This window comes from Mytilus galloprovincialis, chromosome 2 (assembly GCF_965363235.1).
Source record: "Mytilus galloprovincialis chromosome 2, xbMytGall1.hap1.1, whole genome shotgun sequence".
Lineage (NCBI taxonomy): Eukaryota > Metazoa > Mollusca > Bivalvia > Mytilida > Mytilidae > Mytilus > Mytilus galloprovincialis.
In genome coordinates, this window is record NC_134839.1 from 57555150 (window position 1) to 57570870 (window position 15721).

The 15721-nt window shown below is 31.8% G+C and overlaps 1 protein-coding gene across 1 annotated transcript; it reads right to left on the minus strand.

The window, feature by feature from the left end:
• Nucleotides 1–95: 95 nt before the first annotated feature.
• Nucleotides 96–15718, minus strand: LOC143063937 (dolichyldiphosphatase 1-like). The gene is made up of 8 exons (XM_076236391.1): nucleotides 15573–15718; nucleotides 7150–7250; nucleotides 6182–6266; nucleotides 3138–3234; nucleotides 1956–2048; nucleotides 1137–1265; nucleotides 612–701; nucleotides 96–162 (listed from the first exon to the last, which is right to left on the minus strand). Exons 1-8 carry the CDS (start codon nucleotides 15676–15678, stop codon nucleotides 123–125), a joined length of 741 nt encoding a protein of 246 aa, XP_076092506.1. The 5' UTR covers nucleotides 15679–15718; the 3' UTR covers nucleotides 96–122.
• Nucleotides 15719–15721: the final 3 nt, after the last annotated feature.

Here is a 15721-nt window from a genome sequence, read left to right on the forward strand (position 1 = left end):
TCATGAAAAATACAACAATACAATATGACCTTCGACTTAAAATCATCAATTGCTGTAATGCATTCTGAATAATGTCTTTGTCTGGGTTTTTATTCTTTGGTTTTTCTCTGAAAAACTCGCTGTTATTGGGATTTTCTGGATGTCATTTTTCTTTGCCTACTTCTACAATAAAAAATATATAAATAAATAATTTTATTTGACAATTTGTAAAATTCCTACTTATTCAAATATTGTTTGTTGAATCTTAATTTTCCTGCACAAACCATTATTGTAAAACATTCTGTGCTCTTATCAAGTTATGATTTTTTCAACCCTATATTTTATTAGACTGTCCTGAATCTATTTCCGTCATAACACAATAACAATATTCATGCATTTTATTCCAAAAGTGTCCATTTTGAAACAAGTTGGGAATCATTTACTGTATTATTGTGTTTTTATAAATAAAATTTTTGTAATGAAGGCGAAAACTATATTTTTGTTTTCATTTGGTTACAAGTATATAAATTGTAAAAAAAATAACATCTTTTATAAAACATTCAAGCTATTATTGTAGATTGAGTTAGAGCGTAATAATTATTCATCAACATTTTGATTAATTGAACACTTACCTGGCTTCAGTTCTAGATGAAGTATATTCAAACCACATGACATGAGGAATTAAAGTAGAATCTCGTAACATAAAAAATTCTCCAACAGGACTGAAAGTAAAGATCAGAATGTGTTATTAAGTTCCCCTAAAAAATCATTTACCCTCTCAGGCCATTATTACAGTTATGGTTAGTCTAAATGATATATAGAGGATGAAGAAGTTTAAATTTGACTTTGACCTGATCATGGTGAAATATCTTGTCAGCAGGAATAATTAGTTGAGGCAGAAAGATCTTTTAATTTTCTGTCAGAAATCTGAGCAAAAAAACCCATCTATGAACCTAACTAAAATAAATGATTATATATTTTTATACATTTGATTCTATTAGAACAATTAACAAGTTTTACCATAAGATTTTTGAATAACAACACCATTCTTGAATGTCTGTCTTTTTCTGTTATAAAGATATGTTTTCTAATGTTAGTTTCAAATATAGAGCTAGAATTAAATGATTTTTCTGATTATACTACATGTATTTACTTACTGAGCAGCTAAAGTTGGAAATAAAGGAGTTAAAACAATTTGTACAACACCAAACCATACAGCTCCTAGAAATACACCCATTAAAGCACCACAAGATACTTGGAAAAATGTATGATAGGCTAAATATACCCTGAAATTAAAAAAAAAGAAATTATTTAAGGTGGTACCTAACACTTTAACTAAATTTAACTTGGCTCGTTTAATTTTTTTTTGAATTGAGTTACTTTTGCAAAAGCCAAGAACTTTTTTTTATAGCCCAAGCATCAATAAGGCGGTTGGTTCTGTCTTTTGAATTGAGTTACTTTTGCAAAAGCCGAGAACTTTTTATAGCCCACGCATCAATAAGGCGGTTGGTTCTGTCTTTTGAATTGAGTTACTTTTGCAAAAGCCGAGAACTTTTTTTTATAGCCCAAGCATCAATAAGGCGGTTAGTTCTGTCTTTTGAATTGAGTTACTTTTGCAAAAGCTGAGAACTTTTTATAGCCCATGCATCAATAAGGCGGTTGGTTCTGTCTTTTGAATTGAGTTACTTTTGCAAAAGCCCACTAATATAAAGTACAATATGGAATAAGCTCTCATTATTGATGACTGTACCACAGTGTTATATATATAGTTGCTATAAAGTACAATGGTCTTTGGTGGATTGTTGTCTCAATGGCATGATATCACATCTATCTTAATATTCAGGTCAATACATTTACAGCCTTTAACAAGGAACATAATGCATATTTGATTAATGATTGTTAAAATAGTGCATGCTTATAGTAAAATTGATCTGATCATTATACCTTAAATGATATCAACGCAAATTGGAACTTACCTACTATAAAGAACTAAAGAAGATACAAAAAAACAACCTATACTTGTTATGTATTTCCATAAATCATCTACCCAGTTACTATTTCTGTATACTCTGTAATTAAGAATGATACAAATTTAAAACAATTACAGAAATGATCGTCACTTACCTTTTTTTTAATTGAAGTAGCAATTATTCAGTGTCAATTAAGTATCATGTTTATATGGTACATATATAAATGCAGATAAAAAGAATGTTCACCATAAATAGTTCTATAAATTTTCACCAATTCAAAATAGATTATCATTTGGACATTGAGATTAAATGGGTACCGTTAAGGGACCACATCAAAAGTTCAATGTAGGATAAAAAACTTAATCCACATAGTTTTTTCACTTTTTATCCTACATCGCTCTTTTGATGTCGTCCCTAAATGAGAAAAACAATTGAGCTGAGACGCAAAAGATAATCTGTTTATCTCTACATGAATTTTGCTGTATCTGTACTGGTAAATACATTTTATTAGATCAGCCAATGAAATTTCAGCCTTCAAATTTTTTGAAAGTGTGTTTTTATCTGAGAATCTGAGAATCCAATAAGGTTATTTAAACAAAAATAGAAAAGATCATTATTAGATTATTGCAGGGAAAGTATTAACACAGGACAGGGTCCTTACTTCACTGCTGTTTTACTTTCAATGTAGTATTTATTTGTCAGATTTATTAAGCACAGAATTTCTGCACTCTAAATGTTTTTGTATACAATTAATTTAAAGAACCTTAGTGAGTGTTATTGAGTACACTCACATACCTCAAGCCCCCACATTGAGACTGGACAAACAAATCTCACCAGATTCCTTAATTCAATTCAAAGACTCAAAACTCTACAAAAGTCAACATATCTAGTTTCATGACTGATGTGTTGTTTCAGAGGTGTCTTGATGACATGAACAGGACTGACAGAGGTACAGGTCAAAAACAATATACCGGAAGCAATACATTGTGTGGGGTATAATAAACATACATGTACTTTTCCTGTTTTCAGTTAATGACAAACACAACTTCTTCATTTGTTTATGTGTGATATTGATTATTTTAACACTTGTGATCATTTATATTCTCAATTCTTTGAAATATTTGAAAATTAAATCCCTTCTGCAATGGACAATTTTTGCAGTGTTTTCCCATATGAATAAACCCTCACCTTATAAATAAAAAGAAAACCATATATGTAGAAAAGAACCAAGCAAACTGTGCATGACTTGATGGCATTCCATATTCTGTAAATAATGTCTGTCTTCCTGCAAATATTGATAAACATGATCAATAACAGCACAAATACATAATTATTAATTAAACAATATAAGATATTTAAGCTAAATGTAAATCAAATGTGAGCATGTACATAAAGATCTTCTGTGAAGCACAAGAGCCTCTCACATCGCATTTTATTCTTTAAATAAAACTATCAACATTTTTTTATTATTGAAACTTATAAAAAGTTGATGAGAACTGGGCTTTTCAGTCCTATAGAATTGATAACAGAAAAATGTTAATTTTAAAAACAATATTTCCATTTAGCAAGTTAATGTATTTACAAAGAAAGCAGTTAACAGAACAGATAATTACAAAGTCCATAACATAATCAAAGAGCAGAATGCTCTGAGGGATACGATTGCCATAGTTTTTCATTGACACATGTATAGCAGTTCTGCCAACTTTTCATTAAGCAAATGCATGAGATTTGGCCAACATTGAAAAGATCAAAGGGAAAAAATAGATCCAAGGATACTGCCGCAAAAAAGCATGAACATGCGTGAGTCTCACGCATTTTTGGCAGCCCTGGTACAGCTGGATAGTATTATTTTCAAAACTAATTCAACTGCACATGCAAAATGTATTAATCTGGATAGTCACTTAACTTTAAAAATAGCCAATCCCGGATACAAGTGTATGAGCAATTTACTTATTAGGTCTTTCCACTTTTTTGTGGAAAGACCTATTGTTTTTCTTCTGATTATTTTTTTTTTTTTCTTCCGCCAAATTTTGTTCTTGCGATAAACATTTGTTTCGCAATATGTCGCTTAGATATTTGGTATATGATATCGAACAGTTTATGCGCTTTTGAAATTTACCCTCCGTAACTGAATACTTTTCTTTGTAGGAGTTATCTCCCCAAACACTGTTTTCCTTGTGTCCACAACTCCTTCGCAACCGTAAAAGATTACAACAAATTTATTTTATAAAATTGCTCGTTATATCCTTCGCATGATTTGTCCAATTTCGACTGAAGCAATATGAACGCTCCATATGAGAGTTATTTCCCTTTTTGTATTTGAAATTTTGAAATGTATTTTAAACTGGAACACCATAAGTGATAGAGACCTAGGATCTTTTGATTTGAGGTCCTTGGTCCAAAAAAATGAAAATTAGGTCAAGGTCAAAGGTCAAGGTCATATTCTAATTTTTGAATTTGCTTATTTTCACTCATTTTCATTAACCTTATAAGATATTGACAAATTATTTTGTATAAATTGTTAGTTGCGACATGTGGTAACTAAATAATTTTAGTTGAAAGGGTGCGTAAACAATGAATGGGAGTTTTAGCCCCTATCATATTTTAAATTATGTTTAAAGTGATATAACTTATTAACCATACATATTAGAGACTAGGGTCTTTTGATTTGAAATCCTCAGTTTGTGACCTTGAAATTGAGGTCAAGGTCATAGGTTAATTTGACGTTCTAGATTTTGAACTTTGCTTTAAATTCATATCTATACATCATAAAGACATATGAACTGACATTTTAGACTGATTTTTTATATTTTAATATCAAAATAGATATTAACTGGTGGAAAGACCTTCAATTGTTTAATTGTGTTTTATTTTTGTACTATCAATTCCAAGTTTACTTTCCACAGCAGTCACTGAGAGTGAGAGAAGGTATTTCACTTCGTATCTTATCACCGTTAATTCTAGGAGGAACCCCATTTCTAACTCTTTAAATATTAATTTCCTTTGGGTCAGTGCTCTGTTTAAATTGAGATCGTTCTTAATATAATACCATGATAATCGACATCTAACAAGTTAAGTTTTCTTGACGAGTCGTATTGTATTTCGATTTTGACCGAAAATACTTCTGGAAGGGAGACAACTCGAAACGATAATATGAAAGACTCCATGTCAATTATGCAACAACAATAACCCTCAATAGCAGACAGACATAGAAAGAATCCCATGAGTTTCAAATTAATCAATGAAGCGGGGAATCCAGAGCAACCACTCAATCTGATACCCCTTGAAATTAAGAAAACTATACGCATGCGCATTAATACATAAACAAACCCCGACTTGGAACAAGAACGTTTATTAAATGATATGGTGAATGGTTTCCATTTCTTTTATGAGAGTACTGTATCAAATCATCAAATATCAGTTTCATAACGGTAAAATATGGAAAAACTCCACTTCAGTTCTTATTTGACAGAAATAGAATTATCGGAATTCAGAGAACTCTCGCATTTATGAAAACTGGGGAATTCCCTCTGACGTGTTTCTAAATTTATAAAAACACTAAATATAAATACTGCTTAATTCTGATTTTCCGTGTTGTTAAAAACATGCACATATGTCAAGGAAAATATCAAACATAAATATTATGAGAAGAACATTACAGGAAAGTTGTTTATGTTCAATCCTTTTGCTTGTTTATACCTTTTAAAGCAAGACAATCATAAAAATATGAGATGTTGCCGAATGTTTAGAATAAAACGGTCGACGTGAGGGAATGCAGCCCTGAGTCAACGGTAAAAGTCTACAGATTGCTTGAAAGCAATCGTATCCCAAAAATTAGAATTCTAGGGAACCTTCAATAGATCTGAATTATTTTAGTATAATTTTTACACTTCAAGAAAAAGTTTCGACTTTGTAATTTCAATTGCTGTATAGCTACCCATTCCAAAGATGTAGACATTTGCAATAATTTGCACATCTTTTAATTTTTATTTACATGCTCCTTTAATAAATAAGTTAACATACATGTATGACATGAATATGCCTTAACTAAAAGTTAAAACAAGAAGCACCATACAATATTAAAAATAAAGGTAGTGATAAGCCTTGGAAGATTTAGATATCTAGCCAGTAACATACATGTAGGGTTTTGATTGCATTTCTTTACCCCCCAAAAAATACCTTCCTCCTCCTATTCCCTGTTTACAATCAATTATAGAACAGTTCTTAATTACCTCTCAATGGTCTGTGTTCCCTAATTACATGTTTTAATACTAAATTCAACACTTCATTCAGGAGTATACCAATAAAATATGAAATCTGAAACAAATTAAAATAGAAAGATTAATTAATATCCAAGTATAACTTTTTGAAATAGTTAAAATGTCAATTGGAGCTATCGCTTTGCACTATATGTTATTAGACTAGAGATTTCAAAGAGCCTGCGGCTGCACCACTTATATGGCTTAACAATATTGAAACAACATAGATAAAGGAAGAATTTCTAATAAAATCATTTGTTTGTATCTAGATATATCATTCAACTATTTATCCAAAGGTACTTTTAAATTAACAGTCTTAAAACTCTTAATAGGAAACAAATAATGCATGTGTTTTCCTGACAATAGCATTATCAAGAGCCTGCATATCAGTGGTTGTTGTCTGTAATATTAGTTTTTCATGTACATGTTGTGTTAAATTTCATTAATCAGGCTGTTTTCAGGTAACTAGTCATTTAAATTGTTACTTTAATCCATCATACCATGTCTTTTAACTCTGATGGAAATTTATCTTACCAACAATCATATCCTTTTTTTTTTATAGAAGTGTAAATCTGAACAAAAACTAAGTAATTACACTTCCATTTGATACACAGATCTGTTATATTTTACACTACAGCTAAGGTGGATTTTGTTATGACCACCCCCACGCACCAGATGGGCAACATTTCTAGCCTTGTGCACTCTGTCCAATCAATTGAAAAAAAACAGATAATATAAAAAAGATGTGGTATGATTGCCAATGAGACAACTATCCACAAAAGACCAAAATGATATTAAGCATTTGTAATCAATATTTTTACAAAAAAGAGAGAATATAGCCAGAGTGGGCACAGGTGGGCTGTCCTCTGTGGGCAGGTGGAAAAAGCAAAATCCACTAGGGGCCTAGGGCTGTTGTGTATGTACACAATTCATGTACTTACCGTGTGTAAATCACGTCTAAAAATAATGAGAGCAGCAAATCCAACACACACAAAAATTGGAACCAGACTAAACCATGCTAAAACATATCCAACCAAATCTCCTGAAACAGAAATATGAAAAGGTTTTAATTACGGTACAATAAAATATTGCATTTATGATTTATTTACATTGAGTACATTTTGTAAGTAAATTATCATGTCATTTGCATGTCAAGTAATTAAATACTTAAAAAAAGTTTTCCATGTTTAGTAAAGCTGTAAGAAAAGTGGAAAGGCACTTAATTCTGTAATCGGAGCAAACACTACAATTTGATTTATATAAATTTAAAGTTTTAAGTAATCAAATACAATTTTTTTTTCAATTCAGTCCCTTGAACCTTATTTTTCAGTAAATTTTTTAATGAATGTTTTTGAATTTGTGTTTGTTGATATAAAGGTTAAATAAAGTTGTTCCATCCTCAATCTTTTAATCTTTTTGTATAAATATACATGAAAACATGATAAACGTCAAATCCTTTGCATGACGCACACTTTATTTGGCTTCAGTACATGTTTTTTGTTCATAAGTTAACTAATGTTGTCAAATTGAGCATTTGAACCTATAAACGATTACTAGACAATCCTTTGACTCATTAACCATTTAACCTGTAAAAAAGTTGATGTTCAAGGACTGGTCTTGTTTACAGTACAGTACATGTACAACAGGTTGAAGTTTTCAGACATTTTTCAGCATTTAAAGGTATGGTTTTTGATTTTAAACATATTTTATTCATTAAGATATGAAAAGGATTGAGCAACAGGCACAGCCTATAAAAGCTCTCTCCGTATTACATGTACAAGGTATAATTCAATTACAACAACTGTATTTAAAATAATGCAATATAGTGGAACATGCATGCTACTTGTGAGCACACACGAGCAAATATATGTTAACAGTGTTACTTACTAAATGCAAAGTATATTTAAATATATATGCAATTAATCATCAGTTATTTAAAGTACCTTGAAACATGCAAATATCCTTTATAAGTCATTAGAAATATATTTATGGCTTGAAAGAGACACTAAGCTTGCTTAGTGGAATAAATGAATTAATGTTGGAGTGTAGAAAAAAAATAAAAAATAAAACTAGACGAAACAAAAATTAAAGAAAGTTTCAAACAAAACGTTGAGTGTCACTGATATATTTCTGAACAGATTTAAAAATAGCAATATTCATATCATATGAAAATAATCTGTTTCCAAAAAGTAGTAATTCAATATTTATGTCAACATTATCAACAATGGAGTAAATGGAATCAAGAAGGATCTGTCTTACATCATTATACTTAGGGCAAATAAAAAAGAAATGTTGGTTATCCTCAACAGGATGTTTACAGTATGTGCAAAAAGTGTTCTCGGATAAGAACTGATTAAACAAATGAGATTTAAGGTTGCTAGCATTATTTCTGAGTTGACAATGACTTATATTAAGTTTCCTTATCCCATAGTTGAAAGGTTTAAATATATATATCATCAGTCCTATAAAACTTATCCAGTCCACTTCTAAATATACCCAAACTTGGTGATTTTTGTAAACTCAAAGGAAGACTATTCCAAAGTCTTATAGTGGAAGGAATGAAACTATTAAAATAAGAGCTAGTTCTAGCAAGAGGCGGGTGAAAAGTGTTATTTTCATTCCTCAAAGTATAAGGGGTTTGTCTTGGAAGATATGGCTGGACTAACTCATATAAGTATGCAGGTGTCATCCCATTTAATATTTTGTAGAATAGTATAAGCTTATGTTTATTACGTCTATTCTCCAGAGTTTCTAAACCTAATTCAATATAAAGTTTTTGTCTGGAGGAATTACGTTGTAATCCTGTAATAATTCTAGCAGCTTCTATCTGAATATTTTCAAGAAGCTCAGACTCATGCTGGGAGCAATTGCCCCAAATAACATCACCATATTCTAATATAGGTCTAATAAAAGCATAATAAATACGTATAAGTGAACTCCTATCTAATAAATGTTTAACTTGACGAAGCACAGAAAGACGAGAGCATGCTTTTTTATAAATAATATCAATATGCGTGTGCCATGAAGCTGATGACTGAAATGTTATCCCAAGATGACAGTGAATATTTATTTTCTCAACCTCTTCGCCATTTATCCCAAAAAATACAGGTGGATGCTCCCTTTCCCTTCTAGTAAATACAATATTTTTAGTTTTCTTAGAATTAAATTGAACAGCCCATGATTTTGCCCAATTTGAGATCACATCCAAGTCATCAGTCAAAGAAGCAGCCGCTTTAGCATGATCATCTACTATGACAAATAAAGAGGTGTCATCTGCAAAAAGTCTAATATCATTAGCAATGTCATTTACTATATCATTTATATAAATAAGAAACAGAAAAGGTCCCAAAACTGATCCCTGGGGGACACCTGCATGTATACTTCTTAGAGTTGACGAAAAGCCTTCTGAAACTACCTTTTGTTGACGATCCGAAAGATAACTTTCTATCCAAGATAAGAGCTGGTCATTTAAGCCAGATTGTTTAAGTTTAAATAAAAGTCCTTTATGCCAAACTTTATCGAAAGCTCTAGATACATCACAAAATACAAACCTTACATCCCTACCACTATCCATATTACTAATGATTTTATGATATATTTCGATTAACTGATTAACAGTAGAATCACCTGGTTGGAATCCAGATTGAAACTTTGACAAAAGGTTATTACTCCTCATATAATTATACAAATGTTTAAATAAAACTTTTTCCATAATCTTACAAACTATACTAGTAACAGATATTGGACGATAGTTTAGAGCTGAATGTGGACTACCTTTCCCTTTAAAAATAGGATTAACATGTGCAATTTTCCATAACAGTGGAACCTGTTTAACTGATAGAGACATATTAAATTAAAGAACCTTAGTGAGCACGCTCACATACCCCATGTCCCCACATTGTCATTGGAGAAATTAAATAAGTATAAGAAAAAAAATTGTACATGTTGTATAAGAAAAAATATTGAATAATAATTTCCTGTCAATATACATAGTATGTCCTTATTATCTACAAAATTTCATGAAATTCTGTTGTGTGTTTTCAGAGGAGTTGAGATGACAAACTGTTGCAGAAGTACATTGAAGCAAATAAGTTCAAAGGGGCATAACTCCTAGAAAAAAAATTGAACCGTAATTTCCTGTCGATATGCACATCTACATAGTATGTCCTTATTATCTGAAAAGGTTTCGTGAAATTCTGTTGTGTGGTTTGAGAGGAGTTGTGATGACAAACTGTTGCAGTAGTACATTAAAGTAAATAAGTTCAAAGGGGCGTAACTCCTAGAAAAAAAATTGAATCACAATTTCCCGTCGATATGCACAACTACATAGTATGTCCTTATTATCTGAAAAGGTTTCGTGAAATTCTGTTGTGTGGTTTGAGAGGAGTTACGATGACAAACTGTTGCAGTAGTACATTAAAGTAAATAAGTTCAAAGGGGCGTAACTCCTAGAAAAAAAATTGAATCGCAATTTCCCGTCGATATGCACAACTACATAGTATGTCCTTATTATCTGAAAAGGTTTCGTGAAATTCTGTTGTGTGGTTTGAGAGGAGTTGCGATGACAAACTGTTGCAGTAGTACATTAAAGTAAATAAGTTCAAAGGGGCGTAACTCCTAGAAAAAAAATTGAATCGCAATTTCCCGTCGATATGCACAACTACATAGTATGTCCTTATTATCTGAAAAGGTTTCGTGAAATTCTGTTGTGTGGTTTGAGAGGAGTTGCGATGACAAACTGTTGCAGTAGTACATTAAAGTAAATAAGTTCAAAGGGGCGTAACTCCTAGAAAAAAAAATTGAATCGCAATTTCCAGTCGATATGCACAACTACATAGTATGTCCTTATTATCTGAAAAGGTTTCGTGAAATTCTGTTGTGTGGTTTGAGAGGAGTTGCGATGACAAACTGTTGCAGTAGTACATTAAAGTAAATAAGTTCAAAGGGGCGTAACTCCTAGAAAAAAAATTGAATCACAATTTCCCGTCGATATGCACAACTACATAGTAATTCCTTATTATCTGAAAAGGTTTCGTGAAATTCTGTTGTGTGGTTTGAGAGGAGTTGCGATGACAAACTGTTGCAGTAGTACATTAAAGTAAATAAGTTCAAAGGGGCGTAACTCCTAGAAAAAAAATTGAATCGCAATTTCCCGTCGATATGCACAACTACATAGTATGTCCTTATTATCTGAAAAGGTTTCGTGAAATTCTGTTGTGTGGTTTGAGAGGAGTTGCGATGACAAACTGTTGCAGTAGTACATTAAAGTAAATAAGTTCAAAGGGGCATAACTCCTAGAAAAAAAAATGAATCGCAATTTCCCGTCGATATGCACAACTACATAGTATGTCCTTATTATCTGAAAAGGTTTCGTGAAATTCTGTTGTGTGGTTTGAGAGGAGTTGCGATGACAAACTGTTGCAGTAGTACATTAAAGTAAATAAGTTCAAAGGGGCGTAACTCCTAGAAAAAAAAATTGAATCGCAATTTCCAGTCGATATGCACAACTACATAGTATGTCCTTATTATCTGAAAAGGTTTCGTGAAATTCTGTTGTGTGGTTTGAGAGGAGTTGCGATGACAAACTGTTGCAGTAGTACATTAAAGTAAATAAGTTCAAAGGGGCGTAACTCCTAGAAAAAAAATTGAATCACAATTTCCCGTCGATATGCACAACTACATAGTAATTCCTTATTATCTGAAAAGGTTTCGTGAAATTCTGTTGTGTGGTTTGAGAGGAGTTGCGATGACAAACTGTTGCAGTAGTACATTAAAGTAAATAAGTTCAAAGGGGCGTAACTCCTAGAATAAAAATTGAATCGCAATTTCCTGTCGATATGCACAACTACATAGTATGTCCTTATTATCTGAAAAGGTTTCGTGAAATTCTGTTGTGTGGTTTGAGAGGAGTTGCGATGACAAACTGTTGCAGTAGTACATTAAAGTAAATAAGTTCAAAGGGGCGTAACTCCTAGAAAAAAAATTGAATCGCAATTTCCCGTCGATATGCACAACTACATAGTATGTCCTTATTATCTGAAAAGGTTTCGTGAAATTCTGTTGTGTGGTTTGAGAGGAGTTGCGATGACAAGAAACAGGACTGACGGACTGACGGACGGACGGACTGACGGACGGACGGGTCAAAAACATTATACCCTCCGCAACTTCGTTGCATGGGGTATAATAACTTAGTTAATGGTTTAGAAATAAAGATAGCAACCTCTTTTAGAATTCTAGGACTGATACCATCAGGTCCAGCTGGTTTATTAACATTCAAAATTTTTAACTGGTCTAAAATTTCTTTCTCAGTGATGACAAATTTGTTTAAATGACATGGAGGAGGCTCATTATTATCAGGAATTTCTGGTTCTATATCAATATTAGCTATATCAGCAAAATGATTTTTCAGGATCTCTGATTTGTCCAATGGATGAATAAAAATTTGGCCATCATGTTCCAAAAAAGGGGGGGAATCTCTGTTTTTAGTAAAATTTGATACAGACTTGGCAATGCGCCACCATTTACCAGGAGGAATATTTTTGTCAATAAGTTGTGATGTCAGTTTGCACTTATAATCATCTTTTGCCTTTCTAACTAAACTGATAATTTCATTACGAATTTCTCTAAATTTTTTCCAGTGATCTGGATTATTTGAAGTTTTCGCTTTGTGGTGAATTCTATTACGATGTCTTATCTTGTTTCTTATCAAGTTGTTCATAAATGGTTTATCATTTGGTCTAACTGTAATAGTTTTGGTAGGTATATATCTATTGACAGTACTTTCGAATGTTTTGACAAAGTTCAAATAAACATCATTTATATTATTTGAATTAAAAACAACATCATCCCAGTCAGTATCATTCAACTGGTTTTTAAGACCTTCATAATCTGCACACTTAAAATCTTGAATTTGTCTTTTAAACGAGTGTTGTTTAAAAGTTTTAAATGAAATTTCGACTGAAACAGGAGAATGAGAACTGCATATCGGTGTAAGTACAGTTACTGATTTAATTAAGTTTATGCGATTAGTCACACATAAATCAATACAAGTTCCAGTTTGGGTTGTAAAGTTGGTAGACTCCCAAACAACATTTTCCAAGTTTAACCGGTTAAGTAACTTTTTAAAAGAGTTACTTGAGTTAGACATCATATCACAATTGAAATCACCACAAAGGAAAATTGGCAAATTACAATCAAGTGCTTTATCTACTGACTCACTAAATAGGTCCCATATATTAGAATTTGAGTTTGGAGGACGGTATAAAACACCAACTAAAAATTTTTCATTACTACAATTCCTCACTTCAACCCAAAGTAATTCAAGATTGCTTACAGATATGTCATTCCGTATAATAAAATGTAAGCTATTTTTTATATAAATGGTCACACCTCCACCATGTCTATTTCTATCTAACCTACATGTAATAGGTTTATGAAACCCATTTAATTTAATTTGGTAATCAGTAATATAATTGACTTGTCAAGATGAGATTCTGATATACAAATAATGTCATACTCGTGAAGTTCATTGTTAATGAGATCTAACTTAGGAAGTAAACTACACACATTATTGTGTACTATTTTCAAATTCTTTTTGTTACTCTGATCTGGACCTGGATTTTGCTCAATTCCAGCAACCAGTAATAAAAACTGTATTATACTACTGAGGATAACAACATTTTTTATGATTATAGGGAGGATTATATTATGTTATGAATAATAGTATAGTTTACAAATTTACAGATTAATGTTAAAAACATTGATCAGTCAAAAATAATCATTTAATGGTATGGCTATAGGTGTTCGAGATAAGTATTATTCAGTAGACTTGTATCACTTATAAAGAATATGTGACCATTGACCCCAGAACTTCACTCTTGAATTACTGACATAACAAATGTATGCAACAGCCATTTTCCTTTTGTGGTGACAGACAAATTTTTTTTTACAACATCAAAAGTTTTATGAGAATGGCTGTCATCTCCAGTAATGACTGACAAACAACAATAAGGTGTACAGTTGAAGGGTAGAATTTATACTTCGATAGTGTTCTCACAAGGCCAATATACAAATGATATAACACAGTCCAGCAGTCATTTGGCAGTGCCCTTGAGATATATATTTTTTTATCCTGCAATGCCTTAATCATGTAAAATTGACCAATCACTTAATACTTGATCCCTCAGCATTTTAATTTTCATAAATCAATTATGAAATGTTAGATAGATAATGTAGATTGGGATATTTACTAGACTGTAAAATTTCTTTCTTAGAATTAAATATTGTTAAATTCTTTGTCATTTAAAAAGAAGAAAAAGGTTTACAAAAAAGTAACATGCTTCAATTTTTGGTGCCTTAACAATTTCTTGGCTAAACATGACATGTACACCGCTCCAGCACTATTCATCTTATTGCAATTTGTCCACCATCACTGGACACCGCTTTTAGGTTCGCTAAAAATTTTGACATTACAGTAGAAAATATCTGCAGCCACAATCATGTGACAATGGAAAAGTGGTTGTTAAATGACGTCAAAAGTTCAACTGGCACAGATTCTCAAACGAAACGGATTTCCAAATAGTGATAAGATGTACCCAAAGGGGTTTGTTACAATTTGCCGTGACAGTGTTTACTATCCATACGAAGAACATTTCTGGAATAGAATGAATCGAGGAACTACATTTGAAAATGAAAGTACTAAAGCGAAACCTACCGGAAAATATATTTTCGGCACACTCAGGAGTTTACCACAATATGACAAAGAAACTCAGTGTGAACCTAATAACTAATATAATAAAATATATTTTCCAGTAGGTGTCGCTTTAGGACTTTCATTTTCAAATGTAGGTCCTTGATTCATTCTATTCCAGAAATGTCGAGTTTGTTTTAAGGATTACAATAGTTATAGAGGTTACTTAAGGTAAGAAATATATGTCATTGAAGATATACATGTAATTTAAGTTGGAACAGATTTATTCAGATCACAATGTAAGTGAAAGTCTTAAAAAAAAATTTAAACAATAATTTGAAGCATTGTCGCAAATGAGCTTCCTCCCTTGTGATTTTTTCTGGGTTCGTTTGGATAGTAAACCCGCCAAATTGTAACAAACCCCAGTGATGTAGTCAGACCTGGACCTCAGAACAAATTGAATGTTTTTCAATGCAATATTCTTAGGCATGTTAATGTTACAAGTACCAAATTTCTCATTGGACTTCGTAATTTTGTAAATAATGATATGATTATCTGCAATTTGGGATAATATAGGCATTAATGTATCAATCAATATTGTTAATTTATGGGCCTATATTCATTTTAAACGCGGTGGTGCTGTTTTTCATTACTGACATTAGCTTATAACTAGACCTTTAGGATATTCCACATGAGTTAACGATATAGACTTCCATTGTATGGTTTGTGTGCTACTTTCTAAGACATCGGGTGCCAAATTTCCAGTGTTGACATCTGCCATATTGACCGGAAATCGATTGCAACGCAAGCAGCAGCCAACCGAC